Genomic DNA, 16,522 nt, shown 5'->3' with positions numbered 1-16,522 from the left:
CAGCGTGTTTTGGAGAAAAACATTTATTTCATAATGTGATTTACCCCCCAATTTCAATTCTTTTACTTCAATGAAAGGTTAGATTTTTGCGAATTTTTTGAAGGAAAGATCAAAAGGATAAACAATGCAGATTTATTTTTTACAGCCATTTTTTTATCATATTTATCAGGAGTGCCATCAATTTTGACCACCACTGTAGGAGTCAACAGAATATAGGGTCTTAGACTGGATGTTAGAAAGAAGGGCAGAGGGAATGAGGACTCTGATTGACAACTGTGGAGTAATGAGTTAAAATTAAAAAGGATTTTTAGATGTTGATTCATGTTAATTGGTTTGTGATTAGGGCAGTTATATTTGAATTATATTTGGCCACTTTGAGATATTTTTGATATTGGCTGATAATAGTGACTTGCATCATAAAACATTTATATTTCAAAAATATGAAGCAGCACAACTGTTTTTAACATCGATAATAATAATAAGTGTTTCTTGAGCAGCAAATCAGCATATTAGAATGATTTCTGAAGGATCATCTTATTAAAAAAAAGTCTAATTGGGCCCAAACTTTTGCAGTAGTGTATGTATCAGAATTATTTGGGCCACCCTGCTTTCTAGATATTAATATCAGCATTAGGTATTGCAAAAAACCTATATTGGTTGACCACTACTACACACATACAGTAATTTGATATTTGTCATTGTAGCCTATGTTAAACCATGTAGAATATGATCACTTTATAAATATTGGTTTGGTAAACTGGTACAATTGCTAATGGAACAGCATGTGTTATTGCTTCACAGAAACATGATGCTGGTCATCTGCTGTTCAACTTGGTTTGTGAACACCTAAACATAGTGGAGAAACAATACTTTAGCCTGCAGATCTGTGAGGACACATCCAGCTCTCCGGTAAGTGATTGTTTGCAAGTGAGCAAGAAGTGTTTCTTGATGTGACCCAGAAATAGAGAAATGTAATGCCCTGTCTTAAGAAACATTTTAGTGATAACTGATTATATGTTTACATTTCAGAGATGGCTGGACCCCAACAAACCCTTTAAGAAACAGCTGAAAGGTGAGAGAAACTAGACACAGATACAGTTGGCAACCTGGAGTCAATGGATTTGTTTAAGTGACAATTGCGTTGGACAATCAGAATATTGGCTATTTAATTTTGCATGCACATTTCCCCTATTTTTACATTTACATTCCTCTTTGCCATCATTTAATGTTGGTTTAAAGTTAATTTAAAAAACAAGAATTTAAATAATATTGTATAATATAATGCTGGGACGCCTAAATTCACTTGTAGCATTTAAGATGATTTAGCTTTCTTTTTCACTTATTTTGACCAATTAATATAGTATGTAATATTGGTAAGATATCAGCCATAATATAAAAGTTTTTATCAGCTTCACTCTCTACCATATTTTTATATATTGTGGATTTTACCATTTAATCCACATTCTTTTAAACTCTTGCAAAGAAATGTAGTTATGATACAGACAAAGGGTTGGTGGATATGTAGAATTCTGTGGAAAGTTCTGAGGGAGCAGATTTCATGCAGGCTTAGATATCAGTCACAGACATAACCATAATAAGAGTGCACAGGTTTGATAACTGTGTAACATGAGTTAAATAATATGAGCACAAATAATTTTGTTTCCCCTAAAAGAGCATCAGGAGACACCTGTTTGTTTTCCTCATGAGAACTGGAGGTGGCTGATTTAATTAATCAACTTACTTGAGTCATCAGACGTGACGTGCATGCATTAAGACAGAGACGGTGTTTGCTTCTCACGCTTCAGTGCCCACCTGCTTTTTAAACTCCAAATTATGATTTAATGGATTTGCTTAGATTTCTGGGGATTGCCTAAACGTTTTTAGAAGTAGTATGACACTGAGCTTACATTGAACTTTGATCAGTGAATATCTGTTGTCTTCACTATTTTTGTTTTGGGTCCTTTTCCTCTTACCGTGTCCTCTGCTTTTTCTCTCCCACTGTTATTCCCTCAGGTTCTGCTCCATTCTTTTTAATATTTAGAGTGAGGTTCTTCATCTCTGATCCAAACTCCCTCCAGCATGAGCAGACCAGGTACATCTCCCTGCTTATGTGCAAATGAGACAGAAATGTATAATATATATTACTTATATGTGTATAGAATGAGAGGTTGTCTGACCCTTATTTTGTTTTCCAGGCATTTTTATTTCTTGCAGATTAAGAAGGACATTTGTGAGGGCAGGTAAATGTTGATTTGCTTTTGCATCTATACTACTGTACAATTTTAGATTCAAAGTCTCTGATGCTTATCAAAGCTTCATTTATTGGATCAAAAATACAGTAAGAACATTAATGTTGAGAAATGTTATTACAACTTAAATAACTGCTTTCTATTTTAGTACAATTTAAAATGTAATCGATTCCTGTGATGGCAAAGCTGAATTTTCAGCATCATTACTCTAGTCTTCAGTGTCACATGATTCTTTAGAATCATTCTAATATGCTGATTTGGTGCTTAAAATTTTTTTTTTCTTATTAACAATGTTAAAAATACCTTAGTTTTTTTCAGGATTCTTTGATAAATAGAAAACATAATTTATTTTAAATGGAAATATTCTGTAATATTATAAATGGCTTACTGTTATTTGCTAAAAAATTACTAATTTCTTTAAAAAAAAAAAACTTTGAACAGTAGTTCTTGTACTTTCATACTACTGTAAATTACTCAATTTGTGCCATTCATTATTATTGAATGAGTAATGGAAATGAGAAAGTAATATCAAATTCTAATTGCAGATGAGTTTATAAAGGTTTTCATGTTCTGGCTGATAAACGGCATAAATGGCAGATGTTATAAATGTATATGATATGCTACAACTGAATTTAGGTATCATAACAATTTACATTATAAAAGATGGATAACTATTCATTTATTTTGAAATCTGCTTTGGAAAAAGTATTTTGTTTAAATTATAAGAATACCAAATATTTTTCAGAGGAATTATATATCTTTTATTTATTTATTTTTATTTTTTTTAATGAATTGAATGATCAAATGAATTGAATGATCAAAAATACCAGCAACCCACATCATTATAATAGATGCGGGATGCTGGTTGCATCATCCTTGAAAAACAGGTGATTCTGGTTACAGAGTAAAGCTCACACAGTATTGTGTATAAATAAGAATTATAATACACATCTATGGACATTTAAATACCAAATATTAACTGACAATGTAAATATATGTTGACAAATACTTATAAAAAATCACTGATGTCACAACAATATATTTTTTATCCCAAAATATCATGGTGTGTTTTTATTGCAGATTAAAGTGTCCTTTAAGCTCAGCTGTGGTACTGGCTTCTTACTCTGTTCAGTGTAAGTTGAGAAAATGACACCACCTCACTTTGTGATTGGCAGCTCCATAGAGACATCATTGATATTGCAGAGTATGTGTCTGTGCTTGGACTGTTTCAAACATAGCATTTTAATACTCCTTTCTGATTGACAGCTGAGCTTGGAGACTATGTTTCTGAAACTCCTGCCGGATACCTCAGTCAGACCCATTTTCTCCCTGACCAAGACCAGGAGTTCCTTCTGAAAGTGGAGTCGCTGCATCCACAGCACAAGTATGTACACACACACACACACACACACACACACACACACACACACACACACACACACACACACACACACAGACACAGACACACACAGATTTAATACATGTCTAAATGTGTTTCAGAGGTCTGTCTCAGAGTGAAGCTGAGCTGTGCTATTTGAATACAGCGAGAACATTAGACCTGTATGGAGTGGAGCTACATCACACTCAGGTACCATTTGGGTTAAAAATCCTGCGTTTTTCATACTTCCAAAATGGCAAGAAATAATGGGCAGTGTTGATAAGCTATTGAATTAAATTTCTTAAATCCATGTCTATAGGATGTTAGCAACCCTGCCCTCTGGGTGGGGATTACATCAGGGGGAGTGGCCTTGTTTTGCCACTTAATTTGTTCCAGTTTTTTCCCATGGTGAGTTTTGACCAATCAGATCCTTTCTCGAATGTTTTAATTACGTATATGCTTGATTTATGTTCTTTATAGAAGCCCTTTTTAAGCATCTTAAATGGATGTTTATAGCTATTATAAATTGTTTGACAGAGCTACAGCTCTGTTTGAATCTGTACTGTGATTATCATTACAATGGATGAGGCACAAACACTGCAGAAAAAGTAGAATTACTGTTATTTGTGTAATTAAGAGTCTTGGAAACTGTACCCCGTATTTTGATTCTGGTGTACTTTGTTTTTAATGAGGAGCATGCTTTTTGAACGACTGCCTTTTTTCAGGATTAACATCATCAAAATTTCATTCAAAAGAAAAAGGTTCTTTGTCCACCTACGCCGGAAACATGTAAGATATCCATGCTTAATCATTCTCATACTTTGAAACAAAAGCAGAATACAGGAATTACCATATTAAAGCCAGATACTTAATGCCTCAAAGATGTTTAATACTTCAAAACCAACATCTTAGTTGTGTTTTATTTTGTGCTTTTCCTCATTTTATGTGTGTTTATATTTTATACAGGGTGAGCTAGGCAACCACGTGGTCTCTCTCTTAATGCCAACTTCACGTGCCTGTAAGAACGTGTGGAAATCCTGTGTGGACCACCATACGTTCTACAATAGGAAACCCTCTCACTCGACTTCAAAACTTAGGTACACAGGCAGAGTCACGACGGAGCCATTCTAAAAAATGACAGTGTTCTTTATTGCTGGAGTTAATTAGAGTTCATTGCTGCCTCCACCAAATGAGAGTGTGAGTTTAATGGCATTTATTTTTGTTCAAGCTCTATCCCACTGTACCGAAAACTGATTGGTGAGAAAATGTTGAACCCTGCAGTGAGGTCCAGCTCAATGGAACACCTAGAGACCAAGAGTCTACCCTCACGGTCACCACCCAACACGCCTAACTGGTAACAATGCTCAGATACACTCAAATGTATTTCATCTTTATAGCAATTAATGAAAGCTATTTAATGTATTTTTTTAGTCAGTAAGATTACATTTTTTTTATTAATGCTTTAAAAAAATGTTTTTATACTTTTATTCAGCAAGATGCATTACATTAAACAGAAGAGACAGTAAAGATATTTATAATGTTCCAAAAGATCTATTTCAAATAAATAATGTGCCTCTGAACTTTCTATATATATACTGTACAAATTGTGAATAAAAACAGAATGCAATGATGTGTAAGTTTCAAATTTCAATATTTTATTCAGAATACAACATAGATTACATATCAAATGTTTAAACTGAGAAAATGTATCATTTTGAGGGAAAAATAAGTTGATTTTAAATTTCATGGCATCAACACATCTCAAAAAAGTTGGGACAAGGCCATGTTTACCACTGTGTGGCATCCCCTCTTCTTTTTATAACAGTCTGCAAACGTCTGGGGACTGAGGAGACAAGTTGCTCAAGTTTAGGAATAGGAATGTTGTCCCATTCTTGTCTAATACAGGCTTCTAGTTGCTCAACTGTCTTGGGTCTTCTTTGCCGTATCTTCCTCTTTATGATGCACCAAATGTTTCTATGGGTGAAAGATCTGGACTGCAGGCTGGCCATTTCAGTATCCGGATCCTCCTTCTACGCAGCCATGATATAGTAATTGATGCAGTATGTGGTCTGGCATTGTCATGTTGGAAAATGCAAGGTCTTCCCTGAAAGAGATGACGCCTGGATGGGAGCATATGTTGTTCTAGAACTTGGATATACCCTTCAGCATTGATGGTGCCTTTCCAGATGTGTAAGCTGCCCATGCCACACGCACTCATGCAACCCCATACCATAAGAGATGCAGGCTTCTGAACTGAGCGCTGATAACAACTTGGGTTGTCCTTGTCCTCTTTAGTCCGGATGACATGGCGTCCCAGTTTTCCAAAAAGAACTTCAAATTTTGATTCGTCTGACCACAGAACAGTTTTCCACTTTGCCACAGTCCATTTTAAATGAGCCTTGGCCCAGAGAAAATGCCTGCGCTTCTAGATCCTGTTTAGATATGGCTTCTTTTTTGACCTATAGAGTTTTAGCCGGCAACGGCGAATGGCACGGTGGATTGTGTTCACCGACAATGTTTTCTGGAAGTATTCCTGAGCCCATGTTGTGATTTCCATTACAGTAGCATTCCTGTATGTGATGCAGTGCCGTCTAAGGGCCCGAAGATCACAGGCATCCAGTTTGGTTTTCCGGCCTTGACCCTTACGCACAGAGATTGTTCCAGATTCTCTGAATCTTTGGATGATATTATGCACTGTAGATGATGATAACTTCAAACTCTTTGCAATTTTTCTCTGAGAAACTCCTTTCTGATATTGCTCCAGTATTTTTCGCCGCAGCATTGGGGGAATTGGTGATCCTCTGCCCATCTTGACTTCTGAGAGACACTGCCACTCTGAGAGGCTCTTTTTATACCCAATCATGTTGCCAATTGACCTAATAAGTTGCAAATTGGTCCTCCAGCTGTTCCTTATATGTACATTTAACTTTTCCGGCCTCTTATTTCTACCTGTCCCAACTTTTTTGGAATGTGTAGCTCTCATGAAATCCAAAATGAGCCAATATTTGGCATGACATTTCAAAATGTCTCACTTTCAACATTTGATATGTTATCTATATTCTATTGTGAATAAAATATAAGTTTATGAGATTTGTAAATGATTCCATTCCTTTTTTACTCACAATTTGTACAGTGTCCCAACTTTTTCTGATTTGGGGTTGTGTATATATATACCAAATGGGTCTGTATCAGACGCTGCATATGTTGTTTGCAATATTAAGGTCTAGGTCTCATAAGGTTAATACGAGGTTTAGTGTCTTTATTGAATATATATTTTATTCTAGGCGGAGTCCTCGTTTGCGCCATGACTTCCGTAAGCCACGTCCATCATCTGTGGACAACCTGACCAATGAAATTACCTATGTGACTGAGAGTGAAGACGTGTTCTATACTTACAGGCAAATTTACTCTACATATGCAAATGCACACAGTCTTGCAACCATACATATGTATTCAATTGTACTTATGCTCATAGTAAATTATTAAAACCGATTACACTGAAGGAAAACTCAGGAGGAGGGGAGGACGAGTGGGAGTTGGTCTCATAGTGATGACGTCATCACCGAAGAAGATGAGTTGCACGTTTGGGATAAGGTGAGTGTTATTGTACATGATAACCAATGATGCAAGATCAAGGGAAATGTGGTTCACAACAGGGTCTAACTTCAAAGCTTCTCCGCATATCTTTCCAAAGGATCATTGCATTAAAATGAGTGGTTGAAATGAAGAAGGTCCCTGTGGCACATTTCACTGTGGAGTGTGGATTGTTGTGATTGATGGATAGGGCAGTTAAAAACTATTTAAGGTCTGCAGATTATACAGAAATGCAGAAAAGTGCTGTAATTTATTCCAGTAAACATTTCTTCAGGACAAGGCAGCAAAATGTGACCATTTTAAGTCATATTAAGGATGGAAAATGGCCATGCATGCGATTTTGCATGTGTAAATTGCAAAAATGAATACATTTGTAATTTTGAGAGAGAATTTTTGGTCCTAAAAATTGGCTTAATTTTTTATATGTAAACTGAACAATATCAGACATGTTCTTGACAGGTGTCATGAGATTCACCCTGGAACAGATTTATCTAAATAAATCTAATATAAATCTATAATAATCTGTGATGTGGTCAGGAGCACTGCTTGATTGGATTTCAGACAAGCAATCAAAACGTTGCTGAATTCAACAAAAGGCTCAGAACCTAAACCACAGCACCCACAATACACTGATACTACAGTCATGTTGATGAGTCACTGAAAATCTTATGAATTTTTGTGAATGAAAGTCTGAGAAGACAATGACATATTTTTTTTCCCCGACTAGGGAAACAAGTTGTAGGATTTCAGAAACTTAAATCAGTTATGACACAAAATGAAATGTTTACAATTCTGTGCTGTTTCTGTGACATACTGTTTGTTCTTCTTTTGAAGCAAAAAATGCTCTTTGGGTCATTTTCAAATCATGCTGGAGAATATGATCATCAACTTGTAAGATCAAGCAGCTCAACTGAAATGCTCAACTCAGTGCTCAATGCTTTTCACTCAAAATAACATGCCGATAGTATAATTTTGTATTAAATAGAAGCATTTTCAATAGTTGTCTCAGACTTTTGGACAACTTTCAGGCTATCAGTTTGTGTGCAAAACTGCTTAGAATGAGGTGGTCTACCAACAAAAGAAGAAGAGTATTCTGAGGTCACATTTAAAACCCTTGTTGTTGTTTGTATTATTTGCTGTTAGAATGTTGTGAACAATGTCTGAATATATGCTAGTATTTCACTATTTTGTAGCTAGCATTTTCGGAACATTTTCCTGTCCTATGTGTACAGAGTATGACCGCTGATGGAGATCTGCTGCTAATGAGGATCGGCCCAGACCAAGATGGGAAGTTTGGCTTCAATGTCAAAGTGAGTTGGTAGTGGTACATGATATAGTTTGCGTATCTATCATCGTTGCTCAAATTGTTTTACAATAGAGTTTTGTCTGGGAGATCATGCATCAGAATATTGTTTGGCGAATATTTAGGGAGGCGTGGATCAGAAGATGCCGCTGGTCATCTCTCATGTTAACCCCGCATCTCCGGTAAGCCATAAAAATCCCGGCTGCTTGTGAATATGAATGGGTTATTGGTTTTTACATTTGTACAAATATTGGCTATGTTGCAGGCTGGTCGCTGTGTGCCTCCACTGATGGAGGGAGATCAGGTGTTGTTGATAAATGGGCGGGACATTTCAGAACACACACATCAGCAGGTGGTCATGTTCATCAAAGCGAGCCGAGAGTCGCACAGCAAGGAACTTACATTGCTGGTGCGCCGCAAAGGTCTGCACGTGTGTCTTTATATCTGGGCAAGACAAATGCGTTTTGAGGGGGATTCATTGTTTTAACTTTTATCTTTGACGTCCAATCAGAAACGGCAAACAGCGTTTGTTTACAGGTATCTCTTTGCGAGCCGAACCCACCCTACAGTTAGGTGAGGGTCTCACTCTTCCGGGTGAAATATCCCCACTGTCCACCAAGCCGTCTGGAGAGACACTAGAGGAGTCCATGACTCGTCTGGAGAGGGGGTTGGTCACTGGCACGCTGCTTCTGCACTTTGAGGTTGGGGCATGGAAACATTTTACAGCATGTCTCAGGTTGGCGTGTGTGTGCATTGCTGATAATTGTCATCCGTGCATGTATGTGTGTTTTGCTACTCTCAGAAGTTGTACAGGAAGAAAGAGGGAATGTTAATGTCTTGTGCAAAGCAGTCTGAGAATATGGACAAGAATCGGTACAAAGATGTATTACCATGTAAGTTGTATTGCTTTTTTTGCCAAACAAGAACATTTACCACATGCTAAAATTTAATAATAGCAGCCTGTAACTCCTACTATGTTCACAATATAGCTAAGTAATGAGTGTTATTTCTTCTACAAAATGAGTACTTTTATGGCTGAGTTAACAATATTGATTTCTAGATTATAATCGATCTTCATTTTGATGAACCAATATCGATTCTTAAATCACAAGATCGATCTTGTGCTGAAAATTAAATGTCATTTTGACGCTCTTTAATGTGGCATGGCAGATCTCTGTAGCAGCCATAATTTTAGCTATTGTTTATATTTCAACAACAAATTGGAGTAGAAACTAAAATATAAAGAAAGTTTATATAAAAACTTTGTGCAATTTAAATGTTTGAGTACAACTAATTTTTTTTTTTTTATTATTTCATCTAAAAATAAATAGTGAATTAATTAATAGTTTATGTAAACCTGTATGGTTTACATCATTGGTTGAGAGTTTTTCCTTAAGAAAAAATGATCCAAATGTATCTATACTGAAACGAAAATTGATTTGTGAAATATGTTTCAGTACCCAACCCTAGTTATTTTAAATACATTAAAACTTCAAGCTAAGTAAGTCATGCAACCTGACTTACAAACGCAATGTAAGTCACTTAAAAACAAGTGCATAAATGTAATGTAAGCTAGGTGAGCATATGCTTTGCGCCATAGCTGTTACACTATCTTGTATTTTAGCATGGCTTGAACACTGTATTGAACAGCATCCAGGACTGTAATTTTCCATTTATAATTGATAATTAACAAGTTTTTTGGGGGGTTTGAACGTTCAAAAGAACAATCTAAAGTTCAAAGAAACATTTAAAAGTTCAAAAAGAGCTTTCAAAAGAACATTTGAAAATTCAAAGAATTTTCAGCAAAGTTGTATTTTACAACAAGAGAGTGGCTACTGGATGACCATGATGAGATTGAACAAAGCTACCACACTGGATTAGATTAGGGCTAAGGTCAAACGTATCATTTTATTCATTTGTGTATAAGCTTTCGATTTTCGAACGAGGCATAATGCTCTTTAAAACTAGTCGGAGGAGGTGTTTTCACATAATCCGCAAAGCCCTTTTCCTCATTCTCTGCTCATTCATTCTTTTCTTTAAGATGACATCACCAGGGTGGTGCTGCAGGAGGAGGGGGATGATTACATCAATGCCAGTCATGTGAAAGTATGGATCACTATCGGTCTACCTCATTTTATTTCTATTTAATATTTCATTTTTCATTGTTTTTTTTTATTTAGTTGTGAATAGAAAAGTTCTGGCTCTCGATGACATATTGAAGACTTGGGTGTGTGTGTGTGTGTGTGTGTCAGACTGAGCCAGCAGGTTGTATTTTGAGGTACATAGCAGCTCAGGGTCCACTGCCGCACACCTGTACACACTTCTGGAGGAGTGTGTGGGAGCAGGACGTCAGTGTCATCATCATGCTAACCACACTGACTGAGAGAGGACGGGTACTTCAATGCATTTGCACACACGTGTTCTCATACACATGAAACGAAAATGGTTAATACTACACACAATGTGAGTTACAATGTACTGCAATATTAATGAACATTAACATTTCTCACACACACGCTCACTTTTACGACAAAAAGACACTTTCATAGCAGGCACACACACACATAACACCTAATCAGACGATACCCATCACACACCTCCAGTCCCCCAAGGACAGCTTATTGTGAGTTCCGTATTCTTCGGCTCGGCTTGACTGTTGCTTGGTAACCAAGCACTCTGCATTCTTTTCCAAAGGGATGATTTAATAAACTCTGTGTGTGAGGGAGGGAGAGAGGGAGCACAATTGTGTGTTTTTTTGTTTTTTTATTTTATGCTGTGTTGTGCTCAATAATCTCTCTTCCATTTCCACAGACCAAGTGCCACCAATACTGGCCGCATCCCCCTGAAGCGAGGGATTATGAGTATCTTCAGGTGTGCTGTCACTCAGAGGAGTGTAACCTGGCATACGTTACTCGAGAGCTAACACTCACAAATACTCAGGTAACAATAACAGCGTATAGTTTTAAACGGACACCACCCCTGTGAGGAGCAGTAAGAAAAATCATATAGCATACAACGCTCACTGAATATACACTGTTAAAGACCACTTGCATTCAAAATGAGAGTTTGTTGCTTATTTTAGGCCATCTATATGCCAGTGTCCCTTTAAAAGTTGAGAAAAAGCACTTTTAGCATATGTACGCTTTTAAACTTAATCTTTATCCTTCAGAAAACATCATCCTACACTAATTATATTTATCCAATCAAATGCTCTGTAAACTGAGAATGTCCCTCCCCCTAATACCACCTGCCACAACTAGCAGGTAGTAAATCATAGACTGAATTCAAAGTAGCACACTTCTACAACTACTTATACTCGCATACTATTATTCTTATACTATATCTTTATAAGGGAAACATTGTATGAGCTAGCCACAAACCATGGCAAAATTCTGAATATTACTAGCTTGCTGCTTTTAGTATTCTTATAGAATATATGGCAGAAATAGTAAGAGTAGCATGCTTGAATAGACAAAAACCATGAGAATATTCCAAATAACACACTAGCATCCTCTTTTTCTTATACTATATCTTTATAAGAGAAAAATAATAGTGTACTAGTATGTTAGTCATAAAACATGGATGAGTTCAGAATAACATATTAGCATACCAATACTATTCTTATACTATATATGACAGAAGTAGGAGGAGTATATGAGTAAGAGTATATACTTTTATACATGTATATGAGTAAATAGTGAGAGGATATACCATTCTATCCTGTATATGTCAGAAATAGTAAGGCTAGAATGTTTGGGATGTTTGAATTTGGAATAGTATACTATAATACTGTTTCTGCCATATCTTTATCTTTATAGAAAGAAATGGCAAAAGTAATATGACATTCATTCACAGTTCAAAGTGGTGATATGCCCCTTCCAAAATTCCTGCTTCAACAGAGAAAACCTTACTTGTCAAGCAATTTCATGGTATTACACATTACACAGTTGTTTTGAGTAATGGGGCAGTCATAGCCTAATGGTTTGAGAGTCAGACTTATAACCTGAAGGTTGTGGGTTCGATACTGCAAAACAACTGAGGTTTTGAACCCCCCTATTGCTCCCCAGGCGCCACAGCAAAAAAATTTCTGCCCACTGCTCCAGGTGTGTGTGTGTGTGTGTTTTCAAGACTCAATGCTCCTAATGTGTGCACACTAACTTGGATGTGTTAAATGCAGAGGACAAAATTCTCTGTTTTTAATCCTAGTCTTATTTTTGGCAAAATTCTGTCAGTCCTATCACGCTAAAGTTTGTTTAATGTTTCATTTAAAACAGATATTTGGCTTAAAGCTTATTTATGTGAAAACTTGATGTGTGAGAGAGAGAGTGTCAACATGTGAGAGCGTTTATTTGCGATGGCAAGCAGGTCACGTACCGCTCTGTTCCAGAGCATGGGACTGTGCATGTACATTCACATACATGCTCACACTTTCACAAACAATCTATCATTGCTGGAGAACGGAGACCCATCTGTTGTCTCTGTTGGTGGGAGTTAATCTCAGCACGGACAGCAGACGGAGGTTACATCACACATTTTTCGTCCATATAGGGTATGTGTGTGTTTCTGAGATGAAAAAAATAAAGAAAAGGAGAGAGGAAAGAGATGATTGGGGGGTACAGGAAAAATGCCAGTGAGTGATTGTTCGTACCACACAGATTGCAAACCAATTATTCCTTTCTGCCCGATTTGTCACCACAACTGAATTATTTTTTTCCACTTTGGCCTTCAGACTGTGACTCATATTCAAGAACTTAAAGATCACTTCTTCTCTTTCACCCACTTGTAAGATCATGATAGAGCTGAAAGGGAAATTAAAATGTCAGTGTATTTAGGTAACTCTGAGCAGAAATGGTGTTTTAAAGAATGACAGGATACTGGGGCCTCATTTATAAAATGTATCATCAATCTGATTTGACCCTAAATTCAATGGATTTCATCCTACATCAAATGTGAGGAACAAAATGGGATTTATAAAGGCAGAATGATGTGAAAATGATCGTATATGCCAACAGAAAAGCATGTGTACGAAGTTTTTGCACTTACGACAGTATTTAATATATTAATCGCTTATGAAAATGTAAAGTAAATAGGCAATCACCATATGCATTAATATTATTTTATGGTAATTACTTCACTAAAATTTCTTAATTAGATTGATTTATTGCAAAAAGCCTTAATGCTCTCATTCTAGGAATATTTCATATAAATATCCTTCTGCAAAAGGCAAAACACAGGCATGTTTAGACTTGTCTGCCTTTTTGCAAACTCGTTCAAGCATTCTCTTGCACTCAGCCTCGCCCCCTCTCTCTCTCTCTCTCTCTCTCTCTCTCTCTCTCTCTCTCTCTCTCTCTCTCTCTCTCTCTCTCTCTCTCTTTTTTTTTTTTAACAGTTGGGACAGCAGCGCTCGATCACTCATTTGCAGTATGTTGCCTGGCCAGATCATGGGGTACCAGAAGATTCCTCAGACTTCCTGGATTTTGTCCAGTCAATGAGAAGTATGAGAGGGGAGTCGGTGCCTCTTATGGTCCACTGCAGGTGAGGGAACTTCCAGCATACAGACACACAGATGTTATCAGGTGCTCATCTTACCGAGAGAATGTTTTTCTGCAGTGCTGGAATCGGGCGGACGGGAGTTTTGATCACCATGGAGACCGCCATGACACTGATGGAGAAGGAAAAGCCAGTGTATCCCCTAGAGATCATTACATTCATGAGAGAACAGAGGGCCATGCTGGTTCAGACATCGGTACAAACGCACACGCAGACATTACAAAAAGTTGAAGTGTCACTCATTTTGCACCAACAAACAATTTTTCAAAAGTTTCAAATGTTCTCTCTGTTAACAAACTGATAGTTTCACCTCAAACTCATATAATTGGTTAAGCCAATGTCAGTCTGTCCAGTCCAGGTGGTCCGTTCAAACAAACAGATCACAATTCCTTTTGATGCCATGTAATGCATGAATTATTAATTCACAAAGAATTATATATTGTCATATACAGGTGCTGGTCATAAAATTATAATATCATCAAAAAGTTGATTTATTTCAAGAATTCAACTTAACAGGTGAAACTAATATATTATATAGACTCATTACATGCAAAGTGAGATATTTCAAGCCTTTATTTGTTATAATTTTGATGATTATGGCTTACAGCTTATGAAACCTACGAAATCAAAATCCCAGAAAATTAGAATATTACATGAAATCACACAGTAATTACACAGTGATACCATGGTCATTGAACCAGGTTTTGGTTATTTTGGCAGTGTGGGCAGGTGCAAATCCTGCTGGAAAATGAAGTCAGCATCTCCATAAAGCTTGTCTGCTGAAGGATGCATGAAGTGCTCTGGAAATGTCCTGGTAGACGGCTGCGTTGAGTGGACAGCACAGTGGACCAACACCAGCCGATGACATGGCTCCCCAAACCAACACAGACTGTGGAAACTTCACACTGGACTTCAAGCATCTTGGATTGTGTGCCTCTCCATTCTTCCTCCAGACTCTGGGATCTTGGTTTCCAAATGAGATGCAAAATTTGCTCTCATCAGAAAAGAGGACTTTGGTCCACTGTGCTTTATTACATCCAGAGTCAACGCAGCCGTCTACCAGGACATTTTTAGAGCACTTCATGCTGACTTCATTTTCCAGCAGGATTTGCACCTGCCCACACTGCCAAAAGAACCAAAACCTGGTTCAATGACCATGGTATCACTGTGTAATTACTGTGTGATTTCATGTAATATTCTAATTTTCTGGGATTTTGATTTCGTGGGTTTTATGAGCTGTAAGCCATAATCATCAAAATTATAACAAATAAAGGCTTGAAATATCTCACTTTGCATGTAATGAGTCTATATATTAGTTTCACCTGTTAAGTTGAATTCTTGAAATAAATCAACTTTTTGATGATATTCTAATTTTATGACCAGCACCTGTATATTATAAATGAATTTATATTGTCAATAATTAAGAATTGCAATGGCTGTATCTGAATATCCATACTTCCCTACCATATGATGATTTTGATCATGATTTTGTGGAGGAAATGTGAAAGGAGATGAGTTGTGCATGCCAGTGAAGCGACACAATTGACGCTCTAAGTCACATGACAATGACAAGATGACAGATGTAGTACGTTTGGATTACTTTCACTCAAAATACGTTCATACTATGTACAACATACTTTAACAGTCGCAAAGTTCTTATTCTTATACTAAGTACCACCTACTTAGAGACTACATGATATTTGGATGCTGCCAATGACATATAAAGAGAAAGGTCACTATGGGAAATAGTGATCACTCATGGTGGTTTAGTGGTAACATCATACCCTGAATGGCTAAAAGGACTTTTGGATCTGTCTACTGGATCAGAAGTTTGAATATCTTAAACTGATTTTATTGGATGTGCTGTCATTACTTATGCTGTGTGTGCATGTTTGTTTTCCAGTGCCAGTTCACCTTTGTGTGTGAGGCCATTCTGAGGGTGTACAGAGAGAGATTCAAACAGAGCTCAACACCTAATAGTTGATGAGAAGAGAGGGACAGTAGAGGAAAACAGAAGTGAAGGATGTCTGTCAATATAGACGGATGAAAACAGGGCAGGGAGTAGAGGGTGTGTCTGGATAAAGATGGATGGACAATCTCTTCTCTTGCTGTGGCTCTCCTGACAGCTGTGCGGATCAAGGAAGAACATAAAGCACTTTGACATGTATAAGCTTATAGGACCCCACAGCGCACATGCTCTCTCTTTCTCTTTCTCTGTCCCACATACACACCAATTGCTCTATTTGGGTGAATCTCATGAAATCTGTCAAGAAATGTTCAGGTCACATTTGACCCCAAACCAGAGGAATTTTTTTGCAGAAATTGCGTAAAATAAATACATCTACTTTAAGAACTCTTTATTTGTAGAGCAATTAAGTAAACCCCAACCCCCCAACCCCTTCTGATTTCTACATTAATTCATCTGATATTGTATTTTTACTAACTAGC

The 16,522-nt window shown here is 37.0% G+C and overlaps 2 protein-coding genes across 2 annotated transcripts in view; one reads left to right on the top strand and one right to left on the bottom strand.

Moving 5' to 3' along the window:
• The window catches only part of l3mbtl1b (L3MBTL histone methyl-lysine binding protein 1b), a 28,308-nt gene extending 26,315 nt beyond the window's left edge, over window positions 1–1,993 (bottom strand). Inside the window, exon 1 of the mRNA XM_079894289.1 lies at window positions 1,974–1,993. The gene's annotated coding sequence lies outside the window, so the exon portion shown is untranslated. The remainder of the gene's footprint in view (window positions 1–1,973) is intronic.
• ptpn3 (protein tyrosine phosphatase non-receptor type 3) overlaps window positions 1–16,336 on the top strand; it is a 22,765-nt gene extending 6,429 nt beyond the window's left edge. The window contains exons 3-26 of the mRNA XM_079894285.1: window positions 802–909; window positions 1,030–1,072; window positions 2,014–2,092; window positions 2,196–2,240; window positions 3,330–3,382; window positions 3,516–3,633; window positions 3,750–3,837; window positions 3,947–4,035; window positions 4,353–4,416; window positions 4,594–4,724; window positions 4,856–4,981; window positions 6,912–7,025; window positions 7,131–7,221; window positions 8,454–8,531; window positions 8,650–8,706; window positions 8,790–8,946; window positions 9,062–9,225; window positions 9,327–9,417; window positions 10,566–10,630; window positions 10,777–10,917; window positions 11,336–11,464; window positions 13,914–14,059; window positions 14,135–14,270; window positions 15,978–16,336. Coding sequence (XP_079750411.1) covers window positions 802–909; window positions 1,030–1,072; window positions 2,014–2,092; window positions 2,196–2,240; window positions 3,330–3,382; window positions 3,516–3,633; window positions 3,750–3,837; window positions 3,947–4,035; window positions 4,353–4,416; window positions 4,594–4,724; window positions 4,856–4,981; window positions 6,912–7,025; window positions 7,131–7,221; window positions 8,454–8,531; window positions 8,650–8,706; window positions 8,790–8,946; window positions 9,062–9,225; window positions 9,327–9,417; window positions 10,566–10,630; window positions 10,777–10,917; window positions 11,336–11,464; window positions 13,914–14,059; window positions 14,135–14,270; window positions 15,978–16,058 — 2,394 coding nt within the window. The 3' untranslated portion in view covers window positions 16,059–16,336. The remainder of the gene's footprint in view (window positions 1–801; window positions 910–1,029; window positions 1,073–2,013; window positions 2,093–2,195; window positions 2,241–3,329; window positions 3,383–3,515; window positions 3,634–3,749; window positions 3,838–3,946; window positions 4,036–4,352; window positions 4,417–4,593; window positions 4,725–4,855; window positions 4,982–6,911; window positions 7,026–7,130; window positions 7,222–8,453; window positions 8,532–8,649; window positions 8,707–8,789; window positions 8,947–9,061; window positions 9,226–9,326; window positions 9,418–10,565; window positions 10,631–10,776; window positions 10,918–11,335; window positions 11,465–13,913; window positions 14,060–14,134; window positions 14,271–15,977) is intronic.
• Window positions 16,337–16,522: the final 186 nt, after the last annotated feature.

Source organism: Squalius cephalus, assembly GCF_949319135.1.
Source record: "Squalius cephalus genome assembly, chromosome: 15".
In the NCBI taxonomy this organism is placed as follows: Eukaryota; Metazoa; Chordata; class Actinopteri; order Cypriniformes; family Leuciscidae; genus Squalius; species Squalius cephalus.
This window is presented reverse-complemented; position numbering and strand designations above follow the sequence as displayed.